Raw genomic sequence first — 15,137 nt, forward strand, 5'->3', positions numbered from 1 at the left:
AAACTCATTTTTCAAATCTTTGCTGTGAGCGTTCACACACGCAACGATAAGTCCTACTTCAAACTCAGATACACTCAATTTAAAGCCATTATTATAACCATTACTATCATTTTTATGTGATACCTTTGTAGTCCAGACCGCACCTCTCCTTTAAATGCTGGATGAAGTTTATCAGCTTGCAGTTGAGATTTAAGATGTCCATCCTGCCGTCTGTCCGGAAAATAATATTGTTAAAAATATGCAAATAAGAAAAGATAACAAAAGAATAGGCTGAACATCAAGGATGAACAGGAGCTTTACTAACCGCCGTGCAGGACAGTGACAAACATGGTCCTGACTGCAGTTCCCCTCCACTCACACTGACTCTGCACACCACTCCTCACACCTGTTTACTACAGAGAGCCCCCCCCCCCCCAAAAAAAAAGGGAGGACTGGGAACAAAAGAGGCCGTTAAATCTGTTGTGGTGCACACTTTGTGACGAAGAGAGGCCTGTGGCACACACACACACACACTTCCTTTGCATCCTCCTCCTCTTCTCCTTTCAAAGCTTTTTAAACGAGGGGCTGCTGTTGCTTGTATCCATGGAGCCTCCACACACAGACACACTGGCACTCTGCACTTCAGAGCATCGTGTTGGGCGTCGGTGGAAAGTAAAGCAAAGTAAATCTGCAAAAAAAACATGAGTGATTGTTTCCATGCACTGCTGTTGTGCTGTTGTGTGTGTTCAGCTTAATTGATTGACGAGGTACATGACTTCTCATAATACCAACAGATTTAAATTACATCCAGGGGCCACTTAGCTAAGCATACCCACCGAACACATGGAAACAGCTCAAAATGACATGGATGTCTTGAAAACTGGACAATTAGTCTGTATTTTCTACAGATTTATGACCTATATTATTAATTAGGGAGCTTCAGAGGTGCCTTTAGATGATTTGAGCACACTAAAAACAGTGTCAGTTGTGAATGTTCTGCAGTAAAGACCTCTGGGGAAGCTCTGCACCCTTTAACCTGAACTCACGGGGAATTGCAATAAAACCTGGGGAAATAACGAACATGGTTTTACCGTCTAAATAACCCATTTCCCATTATGCTTTCTGGCTATAGACATCCACATCTGAAAGGATTTATGACCCGAGAGGGGCTCTGAGTAAAGACTGTGTCATTGTGGTCCTTAATGACTGCAGATACAGTGAGGACACTTTGAAAATGTAAACGGGATTTATGTATGCGTTGTGCTCGCCTGCATGGGACAAAACATTCAGCAGAGAAGCAAAAAGAAGCTTCAGTCATGGGTTTGATTTTAGGGGATATTTCACCAATATAGTGTATAGATAACTCTTTGCTCACATGCCTCAACTCCTCACGAAGAATAGAATGCAGAAGGAAGAACATCCTAAACTAATGAAGGAGGACATATTATGTAGTGTCTCTCCTGGGACATGTCTCCATGCTTTAATGTTCAGAAAGCTCTTTATGTTTCTCATACTGCCTGTGCTGCAGCCCCTCTTTTCACCCTCTGTCTGAAACCAGAGCTGCTCTGATTGGTTAGCTGGCCGGCCCTGTGGACACATCATGTACAATGTGTTGGAGCGCTAGCCAATAGAAGCTCAAGTGTTACATAGTGATGTTGCTGTGTTCTTGGGTGGGAGAGAAACTCCCTCTGGAGAGAACACAGGGATTTAAAACTTTGCAGACCATTTACATGCATTAAACACACTACTGGAGAGGGAGCCCCACAGAAAGCAGAATAGGGCCTCTTTAATATGTGTTAGTAACGAGCAGCTGGATACATGAGTCTTGGATTACACTGCACGAGCTGTGTGAGAGTTTTACATATTTTTTATTTAAACGCGGCCTCCATGTACTTCAATTCATCGAGACTTCTCCCTGTTTTTCAATTCTTTATTCACCATAGAGGCAGATCTGAGGAAACACTGGGTGAGTAATTGATTTAGAAATGAGGATTTTGTGAGGTGAAGTTCTCCCTAAAGACTCAGAACTGAACGATTACATGAAAAATCACTTATATTAAGTCACAGTGACAAACCTTTAGCAGACCAAACCACAGAATTCAGAAATATGTTTCCCAGTTTGGGGCCTTCACTTTTATTTCGGACACACACGTGAACAAGAGACCCATTTATCTTCATGTCGGAACATAAGACAAATAAATATATGCAGATGAAGCTGGATTTCAGTGTGAGAGGAAGGAAAAGCCTGGATGTGAAAAATGTTGATTGAAACGAGTGTGATTGAAGTCTGTCCCCGGGATGCATTGAATCTAAATATGGTGCAAATGATGGTTCAATGTGAAATAATGTCGAGCTGCAACTCATTCATCATTCAACACTCTATCAAATGTCAGAAAATTATCAAAAAAAACCGTCCATCCTAATTACTAAAATATCCAAAGCGATGTGAAATGTGTTGTTTGTAAAACGGGGGGGGGGGGGGGGGGTGGATTAAAGAAAGACTGATTTGTAAATTAAAACTGGAACTTAACCTTGCGAACACGAAGACAACACGGGAACACCTGACTCCTGCTGGAGGTGTTTTTAAAACCAGAAAGGAACGCCTCGTCCTCGCGACAAAGTAGTCCTGTCCCCTGGAGCTCGTGGATTAAATGCAACGAACGAACATTTCAAAGCCTGGTCACACAGTGCAGAGACTCTTAAATAACATCCCCTTATTTGGATCTAAATAAAAACAGGCTGGAAAAACTGTGAGGGGGACGAGGCAGTTTCACGTCGTCTTACTCTTGAAGTCTGGCGTTTACCGATCCACACTCACACAACGTTTGCCAGGAGTTTAACGCCATCTTTTTATTCCTTTTAAGGTCAATTATGTTCATGTTTATAGCATCTGTAACGGCGAATGTCCTCACACAATCTCTTAACCAATCATAAATGTTTGTTTCTTCTTAGCAAACAAGCTTGAGGTTCATACGTGAATAATTGGACTGGAGTGTGGAACGAGACTGGATTCGCAGTAGGCAGCCTTTGCTCCTGTCACTGCGGCCCCTGGGGGGGGGGGTCGCTGTTCCTTCGTGTATTCCTTCTTTTGGTGATGAATAGATGACACTAGTAGGTGGAGCTTCTGACCCACACCATGAGGCTGATAAAGCCCATTTCATCATCCGATCACCGGGTCTTCCACCGTGAGTCATGACACATTGGCCAGCTCCACAAAGCAACACTTCCTCTCCCCGAACATCGACTCCGCCTGTGCCTCCCTCGCTTCCTCTATCACTTCCTGTCCGGCGGTGTCGTGCTGCTGCTCCGCATACTGAGGATGATGGTGGCCTACAGGGATGTGTCTGAGGGCCTGCAGTGGACAGGGTCCCATTTTAGGACAATGGGAGATAATGACGGATAAAGGAGGCCGGGAAACCGCCACCACGCCTCCCCCGACAGTGGAGATGTGAGAGGAACATCTGCAGGAGCTTTCACAGCTGCTGCCGCTGCTGCTGTGCTCCGTGAAAGTGTCGAAGGTGATCCCGTCCGCTTTGAGTCTCACGGAGTTGCGCCTGCTGCTGCCGCCGCTCTCGAAGGTCTCCTGCTTACCCAGGATGTGTCGGCGGATAATCCTGCGGAAGGTCTGCCTGAACTCCCGGATGCGGTAGGCGTAGATGAAGGGGTTGATCACGGAGTTGGCATGGGAAAGGATGATCGCCACGAACATGATCCACGCCGGAGGACGAGCGCACTCCGGACAGAAGAGGGTGAAGCAGTTTATGATGTGCAGAGGGAGCCAGCACACGGCGAAAAGTCCCACGATGATCGCCAGAGACTTGGCCGCCTGGACTTCCTTCTGCAGCGTGGAGCAAGACTTCATCCCGTGCACCGCCTTCACCTCCATCAGTTTGAGCTGGTGGCGAGCGGCCATGAAGATGCACAGGTAGATCCCCAGCATCAGCAGCAGGGGGATCATCACGCAGGCGAAGAAGTTGAAGTAGACCATGTACTCCATGACCACCACGCCTTCAAACAGGCACCTCATGAGGCCCGGCGGGCAGGAGCTGTTGCTGCTGTCGGGGGGCTTGTGCCAGCCCATCATGGGGGTCAGGCCGATGATGATGGATAGCACCCAGCAGATGGCGATGATGCCCTGGGCCCGCTGCCCGGTCACCAAGCTGTTGTACCTGGAGAGAGACGATAAAAACATCAAACATAAGCCAAGAAACTGCCTCTGGAGGGAACATGTTGGCCTTTGCAGACCCTTTACATGGACTAAAACCTAAAGAACACACTACAGGAAAGTAAAACCCCCCAAAAAGCAGAGAAGGGCCTCTTTAACATAGTCAATAAGCACAGGGGAAAACTGATTCTTCATTATATCTAAGGAAAAACTAAACCTGATACTATAAGGAGCAGAATAAAGTATATTTGACGGACACACTACACAACATTTCTACGCACATACACACACAAAAATGAAGAGGAGAAACAACCTGGTTATGCTAAGATGATGGGTAAGTCAGAAAAAAAGCACAACGTGAGATACACCTAACGTTGTGCTGTCTGTAACTTCAAATGATAGGATGTGGTTTCACACGAGACACAAATGAAAGTTTCGTTTTGTTTTGCCTTCCTGTAGTCCTTGAGTCAAATCTGACTAATTTCCACATGTTTTTATGTCGGAATAAGGGGTTATCTTATCGATTTGCCACAAAAGATCATGGGTTGTTTGCTTTTGCTTTGTGTAAATGACTCTATATATCAAAGATTGCGTAGAAGTCAGAATTAAGTTGGATAGAAAGGTGTCACACAGTTTCGATGCTTTATGCCTGACAGACAAACAGGAGGGCAAACATTGCACAGGGAAGACGACACAAGGGTAACCCAATCCACCACCCTTCCCTCTCTGCCTTAATGGATTCCTTTTTATAATACTCCAGCAGACCTTCTGTGTTCAAATGATTACAACCACCAGAGAGCGCTGTTTAGCTACACACGTATTAACGGAACATCTACCTATAGCCTTTTCTTCCAGGGAGGACGTCCTACCTATGCAGATTTCCTATTGAAGACATTTCATGAACCCAATAAAGCCACTTTTCCCAATTAAAAACCAACACAAAACCTGACATTGGCTTTTAACCATGTCCAGCAGTGGCTCAGTCAGTAGGGGCTTGGTTTGGGAATCGTAGGGTCGCCGGTTCAAGTCCCCGAACAGACTTGAAATATGGAAAGTGGACTGCTACTTGGAGAGGTCCCAGTTCACCTCCTAGGCCCTGCTGTGGTGCCCTTGAGCAAGGCACCGGACACCTCCAATCCCCCCTCCCCATTGCTCCCCGGGCGCTGCACGATAGCTGCCCACTGCTCCTAGTACTAGGATGGGTTAAACGCAGAGGACACATTTCACTGTGTGTGCTCTGCTGTGTGCATGTATGTGACAATAACGAGGGTTTCATCCTCCGATTCTATGTCATCTAAAAAGTACAAACCTTTCCAATAAGACATTTGTCCATGCTGGATTTTGAGACTTTTTGGGCCCAAACTAAAGTAATGTTTAGTATTCAGTATATACTAGGTTTCCCTGGACTTATAACCAGATCAGCTGACGACTCGGTGGAAGCACTTCTCATGCCGGAAGTAAACGAGCCAGAATAAACAAACTGCAGGCCGCAGAGGAAGGTCTATTTTGGGGCAGCTGTGTGGGAGAGCAGCTGAGATATTTGGCTTGTTTCTATCACATTCTTCAGATGTTAAAGTGCAGAGGTTAATGTTGCAAAAACAACCCGGTAACATGGATGCAAAAAAACAATGCAGAGAAACCGTCACATCTTCTACACAGAGAGGAGGCTGTGTGGAATAACAGGAAGGCTGAGCTCGGGGTTTAATAATTAATATTTTCTCTTTACATTTAAACATTTTTCTAGTTTTCTGATTTAATTTTAAAATATAACCATATTTTTATTAAAATATATTCTGTTTTATATATTTATATTTATATCTTGCTTCTATTTTTACTTCATTTTTTCCACTTTAAGAATTATTTTTCTTTATTTTTGTTTTATTGCATTTATTTTACTTATTTGGTTTTTAATGTATTTTTTATTAAATGTCCACATTTCTTTTAATTTATGTATCTTTATATTTACTCATCTTTTTATTAACTTAATTTAATCTCCCGCCCAAGGGGACACAGGGATTTTAGCCTTTGCAAACCATTTACATGCACTCAAACCCATTACACACCACAGGACAGGGAAAACCAGAATAGAGCCTCTTTAAGATCTGAGTAAACGTTCTTATCTGAAAGGTTAAATATCTGGACACATTGATATCTTCATCTAGGCTGAGTTTAAAAAGAAACAGTTTAATAAGAGCTGTGGTTTAAACTATGAAGTAAGATCACACAGGGGGTTATGAGGGGGGGGTCACAGTCTGGGTAAGTAATTAGAGCGCCGTACGTTGGATTGCTCCGGAGGGGAAACGGCCTCGTGGGAGACGCCATTTCTGGAAACACTTAATCTGGCCAAGAGTTTCTGGACCAAATGTCAAGCCTCGATACTGATAAATAAAAATGAAATATGTGGTTTTATTGGGAGACTTCCACTCGCACTGGAACCATGGGACAGATTACAACTGAGGGAACAAAATATACAAAAAAACTGAAGAATAATTCTATATAATCTGAATAATTCTAACAAATAAAGAATAAATAGTCAAAAACAAAAAAAATGGGATTATTTAAAAAAAGTGTTTTAATAATTGTTTCACATTCACAAATATTATAAACTGTTTGTCTCTAAAAATATATTTCTATTTACTTTCCCTCTTTATATTTCCTCAATATTTTTTGATATTATTGTATTATTTATTTCTTCTTCTTTTAATTTATTTTGTTCATTTTTATTTGTTGAATTATTTAAAAGAATCACTCTTGATATTTAGATATTTATTTTGTATTAATTGATAATATTAATATTTTCACTTTTTTGATTGACTTTCTTTTACTTGTTTTATATTCCATGTATTCATTTTTATATTTCCATCTATTCCACATTTATTTTATATTCACTTTCCTTTTTTTTAATGCAATATTAATTTTTTATCATATTTTTATTAATTAATTGATTTCATATTTCTTTTTGTTTATACATTCTTTTATTTATTTTCTTTTTTTATGATTAACTTCTTTATTCTTTTATTTATTATTATTTTCATTTATCACTTTTTCTGTTACATAAATGTTTAGAACTTGTATGATTATTATTATTTTTTAATTAAAACATTTGAATGTATTTACATTTTTACTTTTGTTTAAATTTACATTTTAAATTATTTTTTATATTCATTTATTTATTTATTTGTAACTGTTTTTTTTTTTTATGCTCTACTGACCTGAGAGATATCTTGATGGCGATGTACCGGTCAATGGCGATGGCCAGCAGGCTGAAGATGGAGCTCTGGGTCAGCACCAGCACGAAGCAGGCGATGAACAGGCAGCCGTAGAAGTTGGAGCAGAAGCCGGTGCTGATGGCGATGGCGAAGGGGATGGCGAGGACCCCCACAGCGATGTCCGCCACCGCCAGAGACACCACGAAGAAGTTGGTGATGCTCTGCAGGTTGCTGTTGAGGCAGACGGCCCAGCAGACCAGAACATTTCCCAGTACGGAGAAGACAGCGATCAGCAGCTCCAGCACGATGTAGAGGGAGGAGGCGACGGGGTCTTCCGGCATCGTGACGGAAAGGTCAAAGGTGAGGAGGGAGGAAGCCTCGCCTCAACCACCATCGCTGCAGCCGGGTGCCTCACCTCCACAAACATCCACCGCCACACTCCTGAGGAGAAAGCTGATTTACTCCTCACCGCTCACTCTTCGGATCCTGATAGAGTCCTCTGAGGCCTTCCGCCCTCATTTCCTCCCCTCTTAGGTCCTCCCCCCTCACAGCCTTATTCCCATGAACCTCTCAAAGGGCTGAGATGATGCCAACAATCACTGAGGAATCGTGAAGCTGCAGAAAAAAGAGGAACTGCTGTTACAACATAGGAAGAGGATTTCCACATGCTTTTCAGACATGCTGTGGTTTTGAAAAGTATGTGTATGTGGCAAGTTTCTACCATGATCACTCTTTAAACTGCACCGCTCTTCCACCTCTAACCAGAGTCACTGGAGGAGAAGGGGGGGGAAAGAGGTGCTGCAGCACAGGCAGTATGAGAAAAATAAAGAGCTGTCTGAACAATAAAGCATGGAGACATGTCCCAGGAGAGACACTACATACTGATATACACCTGAACATCAGCAGGAGAGGACTCTTTAAAGTAGAGACACTACATACTGATATACACCTGAACATCAGCAGGAGAGGACTCTTTAAAGTAGAGACTCTACATACTGATATACACCTGAACATCAGCAGGAGAGGACTCTTTAAAGTAGAGACACTACATACTGATATACACCTGAACATCAGCAGGAGAGGACTCTTTAAAGTAGAGACTCTACATACTGATATACACCTGAACATCAGCAGGAGAGGACTCTTTAAAGTAGAGACACTACATACTGATATACACCTGAACATCAGCAGGAGAGGACTCTTTAAAGTAGAGACTCTACATACTGATATACACCTGAACATCAGCAGGAGAGGACTCTTTAAAGTAGAGACACTACATACTGATATACACCTGAACATCAGCAGGAGATGACTCTTTAAAGTAGAGACACTACATACTGATATACACCTGAACATCAGCAGGAGAGGACTCTTTAAAGTAGAGACAGTACATACTGATATACACCTGAACATCAGCAGGAGAGGACTCTTTAAAGTAGAGACTCTACATACTGATATACACCTGAACATCAGCAGGAGAGGACTCTTTAAAGTAGAGACTCTACATACTGATATGAAGCTGAGTAGGAGCAGCCCCTTTAATGTCCCTTTGCTGGACATTAAAGACACATTTGCACACAGACAATCAATAAATCTAATCCACAATACTCGTTTCTTCCAGGCTTTGCCTTCATTGACAGGGAGATAGAGACAGATGTGATGAATCAGAGTTCATTGGTCCATTCTGCTTACTTCAGATCACAATTCCTGTAAAGAAACCTCTCTTCCTGACTCTTCAATCATCCGTCCGTCTGCTATCTATGAGCCATCGGCCCTAAAAGGCTCAGCAAACAGGAATCTGCTGTTTTTTGACTTGAAGAATTCCCTCTGAGGGAGATTTTCTGGAGGTTACATCGAGTTGTGTGAGACAACAGCTGCAGGACCACAGCGGCCTCTGCTCTCTGAAGCAGGGTTTCCACCTCTGGGACCAAAAGTCTTATTTATTAATAAAGAAAACTTGTTATTTCAAAGTTTTTAAATTCTACTTGACTCACAGATACAGTTTTTGTTGGTCTCTTTCCTCTGAGTCCTGGGTATTCATGCGTCTTGAGGAAAGAGGTGTTGCATTCCAGTTTATTATAATGTTTTAAGCAGCACAAACCCCAGAGGACAGCGAGGGTTATAATGGATCTGTGAAACCTTAGACAGGAGGCTCCCATGCTATCAATGCATCCTGCAACAACAAGAAACGCTCAGAAATGTGTCCCAGATAACTCCCAGGTGAAGCACCCCTCCCTTTAGAGAAGGTTCGGTTGATCCCAAGACATAGTGTTTGTAATAACAGGAAAATAGGTATATAAATATGAAGAGAAATGAAAAGATATGTAAATAATTAAACGTGGAAATGCATGTTTTGTGATAAATCAGTGAAAAACCAATGTGGGAATAAATTGATAAAAAGATATAATAATAAATATAAGTGGAATTATAAAACAAATTAAAAAATGTAAAATTACAAGTAAAATATTTTGTATTTATCCGATAATCTTTCCATTTATTCATTTGTATTATTGTTTATTACATTTTTTGAAGTTCTTATTACGTCCCTTATTAATGCTAAATAAATGGCCTGTCGTTCTTTCCCTTTTTATATTTCTTTACTTGTTTATTCACTAATAAAACAAATGAAATAAATGGCGTTCTTAGTGATAAAGGCCACATTGACAGAAAAATCAATACGTAAAATAATAGTATCATCCTTGTGACTGATTACTTTGTAAAACGTGAAGGTGCATGGCATCAAAGATGTCAAAACATTGATAAGAAGGAGCAACCATCACTGTTACTGACACAACGGTCACATTCCTTGAGTCATTACACAGTGAGGAGCAGAAATATGGTTTTCTGGCATCACTTTCACACTTGAATCTGCATTTTGGTTTGAGGGCCCTGCCATCGGGTTTAGACTAAACCCTGATACATGTTTTATAACTCATTCCTCTTATAAAGACCTTCTCTCTACACCCAGGATCTTGTGCGAACAATAAAAAGAGGTCATCGATCTCTAAGGACTTCTTTAACAGCAACTCTTTTCACCAGGAAGTTTTATAAGTACGTCTCCAGGCGTCATCAGTGAAACAGTGAGGTCTCTTTATGATGATTCGATCACACTAGCACCCTCGGGACACGTTCAGATAATAAATGTAAGAGTGTCTTTATGTTCAGATGCAGTGTTTGATTAAGTTGCTTCATTATGTCCTGTCTTGCAGAGGAAGTGAGGAGGAACACACTTCACACCGCTCAGCTTCCTGTGGGTAGTTGCATGTCTGCGGTAGATTCAGCTCGGAAGACAAGAGACTCCTCTACCTGCTGGTTTCTCTAAAACAAGATGTGGAATTGAGAGTGAGGTCTGCAAAAATGACAACCAAAAGGACAGAGATTTGGAGAAATGCAATGAATAAGTTTATGTAGGATAACTTGATGTTGGGCATTTGTTTGGTTTGGAGGTTTTCAGAGAAGTGCAGCAATAATAGACCCACATGAGGATCTGTGTTATCGAGAACTCCTTCCTACATGAAACTCTTTCAATGAAGGAGGAAGTTATGCTAATGCAGCTTACAGTCTGCTCTGTTTGGTTAGCATAGTGACATCACTGCAGGGAGGTGCATTTAGCTCCCTGCAGTGAATATAGTATAGCTATCATCGTGATCACTTTTTAAATGGACATGGGACACATTTAATATCAAGGAGTCCTCTCCTGCTGATGTTCAGGTGTATATCAGTATGTAGTGTCTCTACTTTAAAGAGTCCTCTCCTGCTGATGTTCAGGTGTATATCAGTATGTAGTGTCTCTACTTTAAAGAGTCCTCTCCTGCTGATGTTCAGGTGTATATCAGTATGTAGAGTCTCTACTTTAAAGAGTCCTCTCCTGCTGACGTTCAGGTGTATATCAGTATGTAGTGTCTGTACTTTAAAGAGTCCTCTCCTGCTGATGTTCAGGTGTATATCAGTATGTAGTGTCTCTACTTTAAAGAGTCCTCTCCTGCTGATTTTCAGGTGTATATCAGTATGTAGTGTCTCTACTTTAAAGAGTCCTCTCCGGCTGACGTTCAGGTGTATATCAGTATGTAGTGTCTGTACTTTAAAGAGTCCTCTCCTGCTGATGTTCAGGTGTATCAGTATGTAGAGTCTCTACTTTAAAGAGTCCTCTCCTGCTGATTTTCAGGTGTATATCAGTATGTAGTGTCTGTACTTTAAAGAGTCCTCTCCTGCTGATGTTCAGGTGTATATCAGTATGTAGTGTCTCTACTTTAAAGAGTCCTCTCCTGCTGATGTTCAGGTGTATCAGTATGTAGAGTCTCTACTTTAAAGAGTCCTCTCCTGCTGATGTTCAGGTGTATATCAGTATGTAGTGTCTCTACTTTAAAGAGTCCTCTCCTGCTGATGTTCAGGTGTATATCAGTATTTAGTGTCTCTACTTTAAAGAGTCCTCTCCTGCTGATTTTCAGGTGTATATCAGTATGTAGAGTCTCTACTTTAAAGAGTCCTCTCCTGCTGATGTTCAGGTGTATATCAGTATGTAGTGTCTCTACTTTAAAGAGTCCTCTCCTGCTGATGTTCAGGTGTATATCAGTATGTAGTGTCTCTACTTTAAAGAGTCCTCTCCTGCTGATGTTCAGGTGTATATCAGTATGTAGAGTCTCTACTTTAAAGAGTCCTCTCCTGCTGATGTTCAGGTGTATATCAGTATGTAGTGTCTCTACTTTAAAGAGTCCTCTCCTGCTGATGTTCAGGTGTATATCAGTATGTAGTGTCTCTACTTTAAAGAGTCCTCTCCTGCTGATGTTCAGGTGTATATCAGTATGTAGTGTCTCTACTTTAAAGAGTCCTCTCCTGCTGATGTTCAGGTGTATATCAGTATGTAGTGTCTCTACTTTAAAGAGTCCTCTCCTGCTGATGTTCAGGTGTATATCAGTATGTAGTGTCTCTACTTTAAAGAGTCCTCTCCTGCTGATGTTCTGGTGTATATCAGTATGTAGTGTCTCTACTTTAAAGAGTCCTCTCCTGCTGATGTTCAGGTGTATATCAGTATGTAGTGTCTCTACTTTAAAGAGTCCTCTCCTGCTGATGTTCAGGTGTATATCAGTATGTAGTGTCTCTACTTTAAAGAGTCCTCTCCTGCTGATGTTCAGGTGTATATCAGTATGTAGTGTCTCTACTTTAAAGAGTCCTCTCCTGCTGATGTTCAGGTGTATATCAGTATGTAGTGTCTCTACTTTAAAGAGTCCTCTCCTGCTGATGTTCTGGTGTATATCAGTATGTAGTGTCTCTACTTTAAAGAGTCCTCTCCTGCTGATGTTCAGGTGTATATCAGTATGTAGTGTCTCTACTTTAAAGAGTCCTCTCCTGCTGATGTTCAGGTGTATATCAGTATGTAGTGTCTCTACTTTAAAGAGTCCTCTCCTGCTGATGTTCAGGTGTATATCAGTATGTAGTGTCTCTACTTTAAAGAGTCCTCTCCTGCTGATGTTCAGGTGTATATCAGTATGTAGTGTCTCTACTTTAAAGAGTCCTCTCCTGCTGATGTTCAGGTGTATATCAGTATGTAGTAAATTGTAAGCATAATGTTTATTAACGACACTGACCAGGAAACCCAAGGTTTACTTTGCTTTGTTATTGATGCTCAAACAAACTACAAGTTCCTCAAATGTGTACTTAATCGCAGAACATGAGCAAATATACTCGGTGGCTGTCAGACCTGTCAGTCCTGTTAGCATCTGAGCTAAATGTCGTACAATAATGAGTCAGAAAATTTAGAAAATGAAGGAAATATTTAAAGAAGTAAATAAAACAAATTGAAATAAATAAAAATTATATATTTAGTTTCTGAATGTTTTTATTTGTATTATATTTATTTATTATTGGATTATTTCACATATAATTTATTTATACACTTTTTGTATTTAAGATTTATTTACAGTCATTTTCATATCCGATTTTTCTTGGCTTTCCTCTATTACTGAACCCTCTTTATATTTCCTTCTTTGTGTATTTAATATTCTACATAAACCACTTTATATTTCCGCATGTATTTCCTTAATTACGGATGCATTATTCTTTTATTGGCATGCTTCTGACTCCATACCCAGGCAGCTGTACACGCTGTCTGTTCCAAACAGGCGAATGAAATAAATGTTATAAACATTATTAAATATCAAGTTAAATCATATGCAAGCATCACCAACATGCATCATAAAACACTCTGTATATTTAACTGTTTTTAAATGACTCACCTTTCTCACAAAGTAGATTTCCGACACTGATAAGGTGATCAAACACGCCCCGAGCTGAAGTACAACAAATTACAATAAGGGGGAAATTACCGTCTCACTTTCAAAAAACCACAAATGAAACTTAAGTCACTGTTCAAAAAATAACTACACGGTAAAAGTCTCCTTCTCGCAGTGAGAGAGGTAACAGAAAGATCCTCAGGAAGACACTGCGGATGAGAGGAGCTCTCTCTCTCTCTCTCTCTCTCTCTCTCTCTCTCTCTCTCTCTCTCTCTCTCTCTCTCTCTCTCTCTCTCTCTCTCTCTCTCTCTCTCTCTCTCTCTCTCTCTCTCTCTCTCTCTCTCTCTCTCTCTCTCTCTCTCTCTCTCTCTCACACACACACACACACACACACACACACACACACACACACACACACACACACACACACACACACACACACACACACACACACACACACACACTCACACACACACACACACACACACACACACACACACACACACACACACACACACACACACACACACACACACACACACACACACACACGCACAGGGGGCGGGTCAGTTCACAGCCTGTTGTCTGTTAAACGTCAGTGTTAAAAACCTGAGACGCAAATGAAATAATAAAGTTTACAGTTACAGCTTAGCTTACACCTGGTGACAGGGATCCCGTTATTGCTCTCTAAAATAAATAAGAATTAAAAAATAAATAAAATAATATGTAATGAATAATATAATCCAAATATATACTTTTATACAAAATAATAATTAATAAAACATGTTTTTTTGATTCCTTAAAAAAATTATTTCAGTTGAACATTTAGTTTATGTTCCGTGATCCAGATATTAATATGTGTACTGGACCAGAGATGGGAGAAGTACTCAGATCTTGTACTTGAGTAAAGTAGAAGTACTCAGGTCTTGTACTTGAGTAAAGTAGAAGTACACAGGTCTTGTACTTGAGTAAAGTAGAAGTACTCAGATCTTGTACTTGAGTAAAGTAGAAGTACTCAGATCTTGTACTTGAGTAAAGTAGAAGTACACAGGTCTTGTACTTGAGTAAAGTAGAAGTACTCAGATCTTGTTCTTGAGTAAAGTAGAAGTACTCAGGTCTTGTACTTGAGTAAAGTAGAAGTACTCAGGTCTTGTACTTGAGTAAAGTAGAAGTACTCAGATCTTGTTCTTGAGTAAAGTAGAAGTACTCAGGTCTTGTACTTGAGTAAAGTAGAAGTACTCAGGTCTTGTACTTGAGTAAAGTAGAAGTACTCAGATCTTGTACTTGAGTAAAGTAGAAGTACTCAGGTCTTGTACTTGAGTAAAGTAGAAGTACTCAGGTCTTGTACTTGAGTAAAGTAGAAGTACCAGAGTGTAGGAATACTCTGTCACAGTGAAAGTATTCTAAATGTTCCTCCAGTGAAAGTAGAAAGTACTCTCCTCTAAATGTACTTAAAGTAGCGACAGTAAAAGTAGTCATTGTCTGATTGGTCCATTTCAGAATAATATCTCTGATATGTTTTATAATGATTGATCATTAAAGTGTTCTCAGAGC

The 15,137-nt window shown here is 40.7% G+C and overlaps 2 protein-coding genes across 2 annotated transcripts in view; both read right to left on the reverse strand.

The window, feature by feature from the left end:
- Positions 1-367, reverse strand: part of LOC134874140 (uncharacterized protein C22orf15) — a 4,159-nt gene extending 3,792 nt beyond the window's left edge. The window contains exons 1-2 of the mRNA XM_063898158.1: positions 305-367; positions 124-210 (exon numbers count right to left, since the gene is read on the reverse strand). Coding sequence (XP_063754228.1) covers positions 124-210; positions 305-329 — 112 coding nt within the window. The 5' untranslated portion in view covers positions 330-367. The remainder of the gene's footprint in view (positions 1-123; positions 211-304) is intronic.
- A 1,718-nt stretch (positions 368-2,085) lies between these two features.
- On the reverse strand, positions 2,086-13,808 carry adora2aa (adenosine A2a receptor a). Its single transcript, XM_063897680.1, has 3 exons — positions 13,587-13,808; positions 7,357-7,968; positions 2,086-4,148 (listed from the first exon to the last, which is right to left on the reverse strand). Exons 2-3 carry the CDS (start codon positions 7,692-7,694, stop codon positions 3,170-3,172), a joined length of 1,317 nt encoding a protein of 438 aa, XP_063753750.1. The 5' UTR covers positions 7,695-7,968; positions 13,587-13,808; the 3' UTR covers positions 2,086-3,169.
- Between the last annotated feature and the right edge of the window lie 1,329 nt (positions 13,809-15,137).

Source organism: Eleginops maclovinus, chromosome 12, assembly GCF_036324505.1.
Source record: "Eleginops maclovinus isolate JMC-PN-2008 ecotype Puerto Natales chromosome 12, JC_Emac_rtc_rv5, whole genome shotgun sequence".
Classification (NCBI taxonomy): Eukaryota; Metazoa; Chordata; class Actinopteri; order Perciformes; family Eleginopidae; genus Eleginops; species Eleginops maclovinus.

Excerpts from the sequence above, each read along its gene's own strand:
- adora2aa (XM_063897680.1), bottom strand. The coding sequence starts at position 7,694 with ATGCCGGAAGACCCCGTCGCCTCCTCCCTCTACATCGTGCTGGAGCTG. Across the intron at positions 4,149-7,356 it reads GCCATCAAGATATCTCTCAG|GTACAACAGCTTGGTGACCG; the intron begins GTCAGTAGAGCA and ends GTCTCTCTCCAG.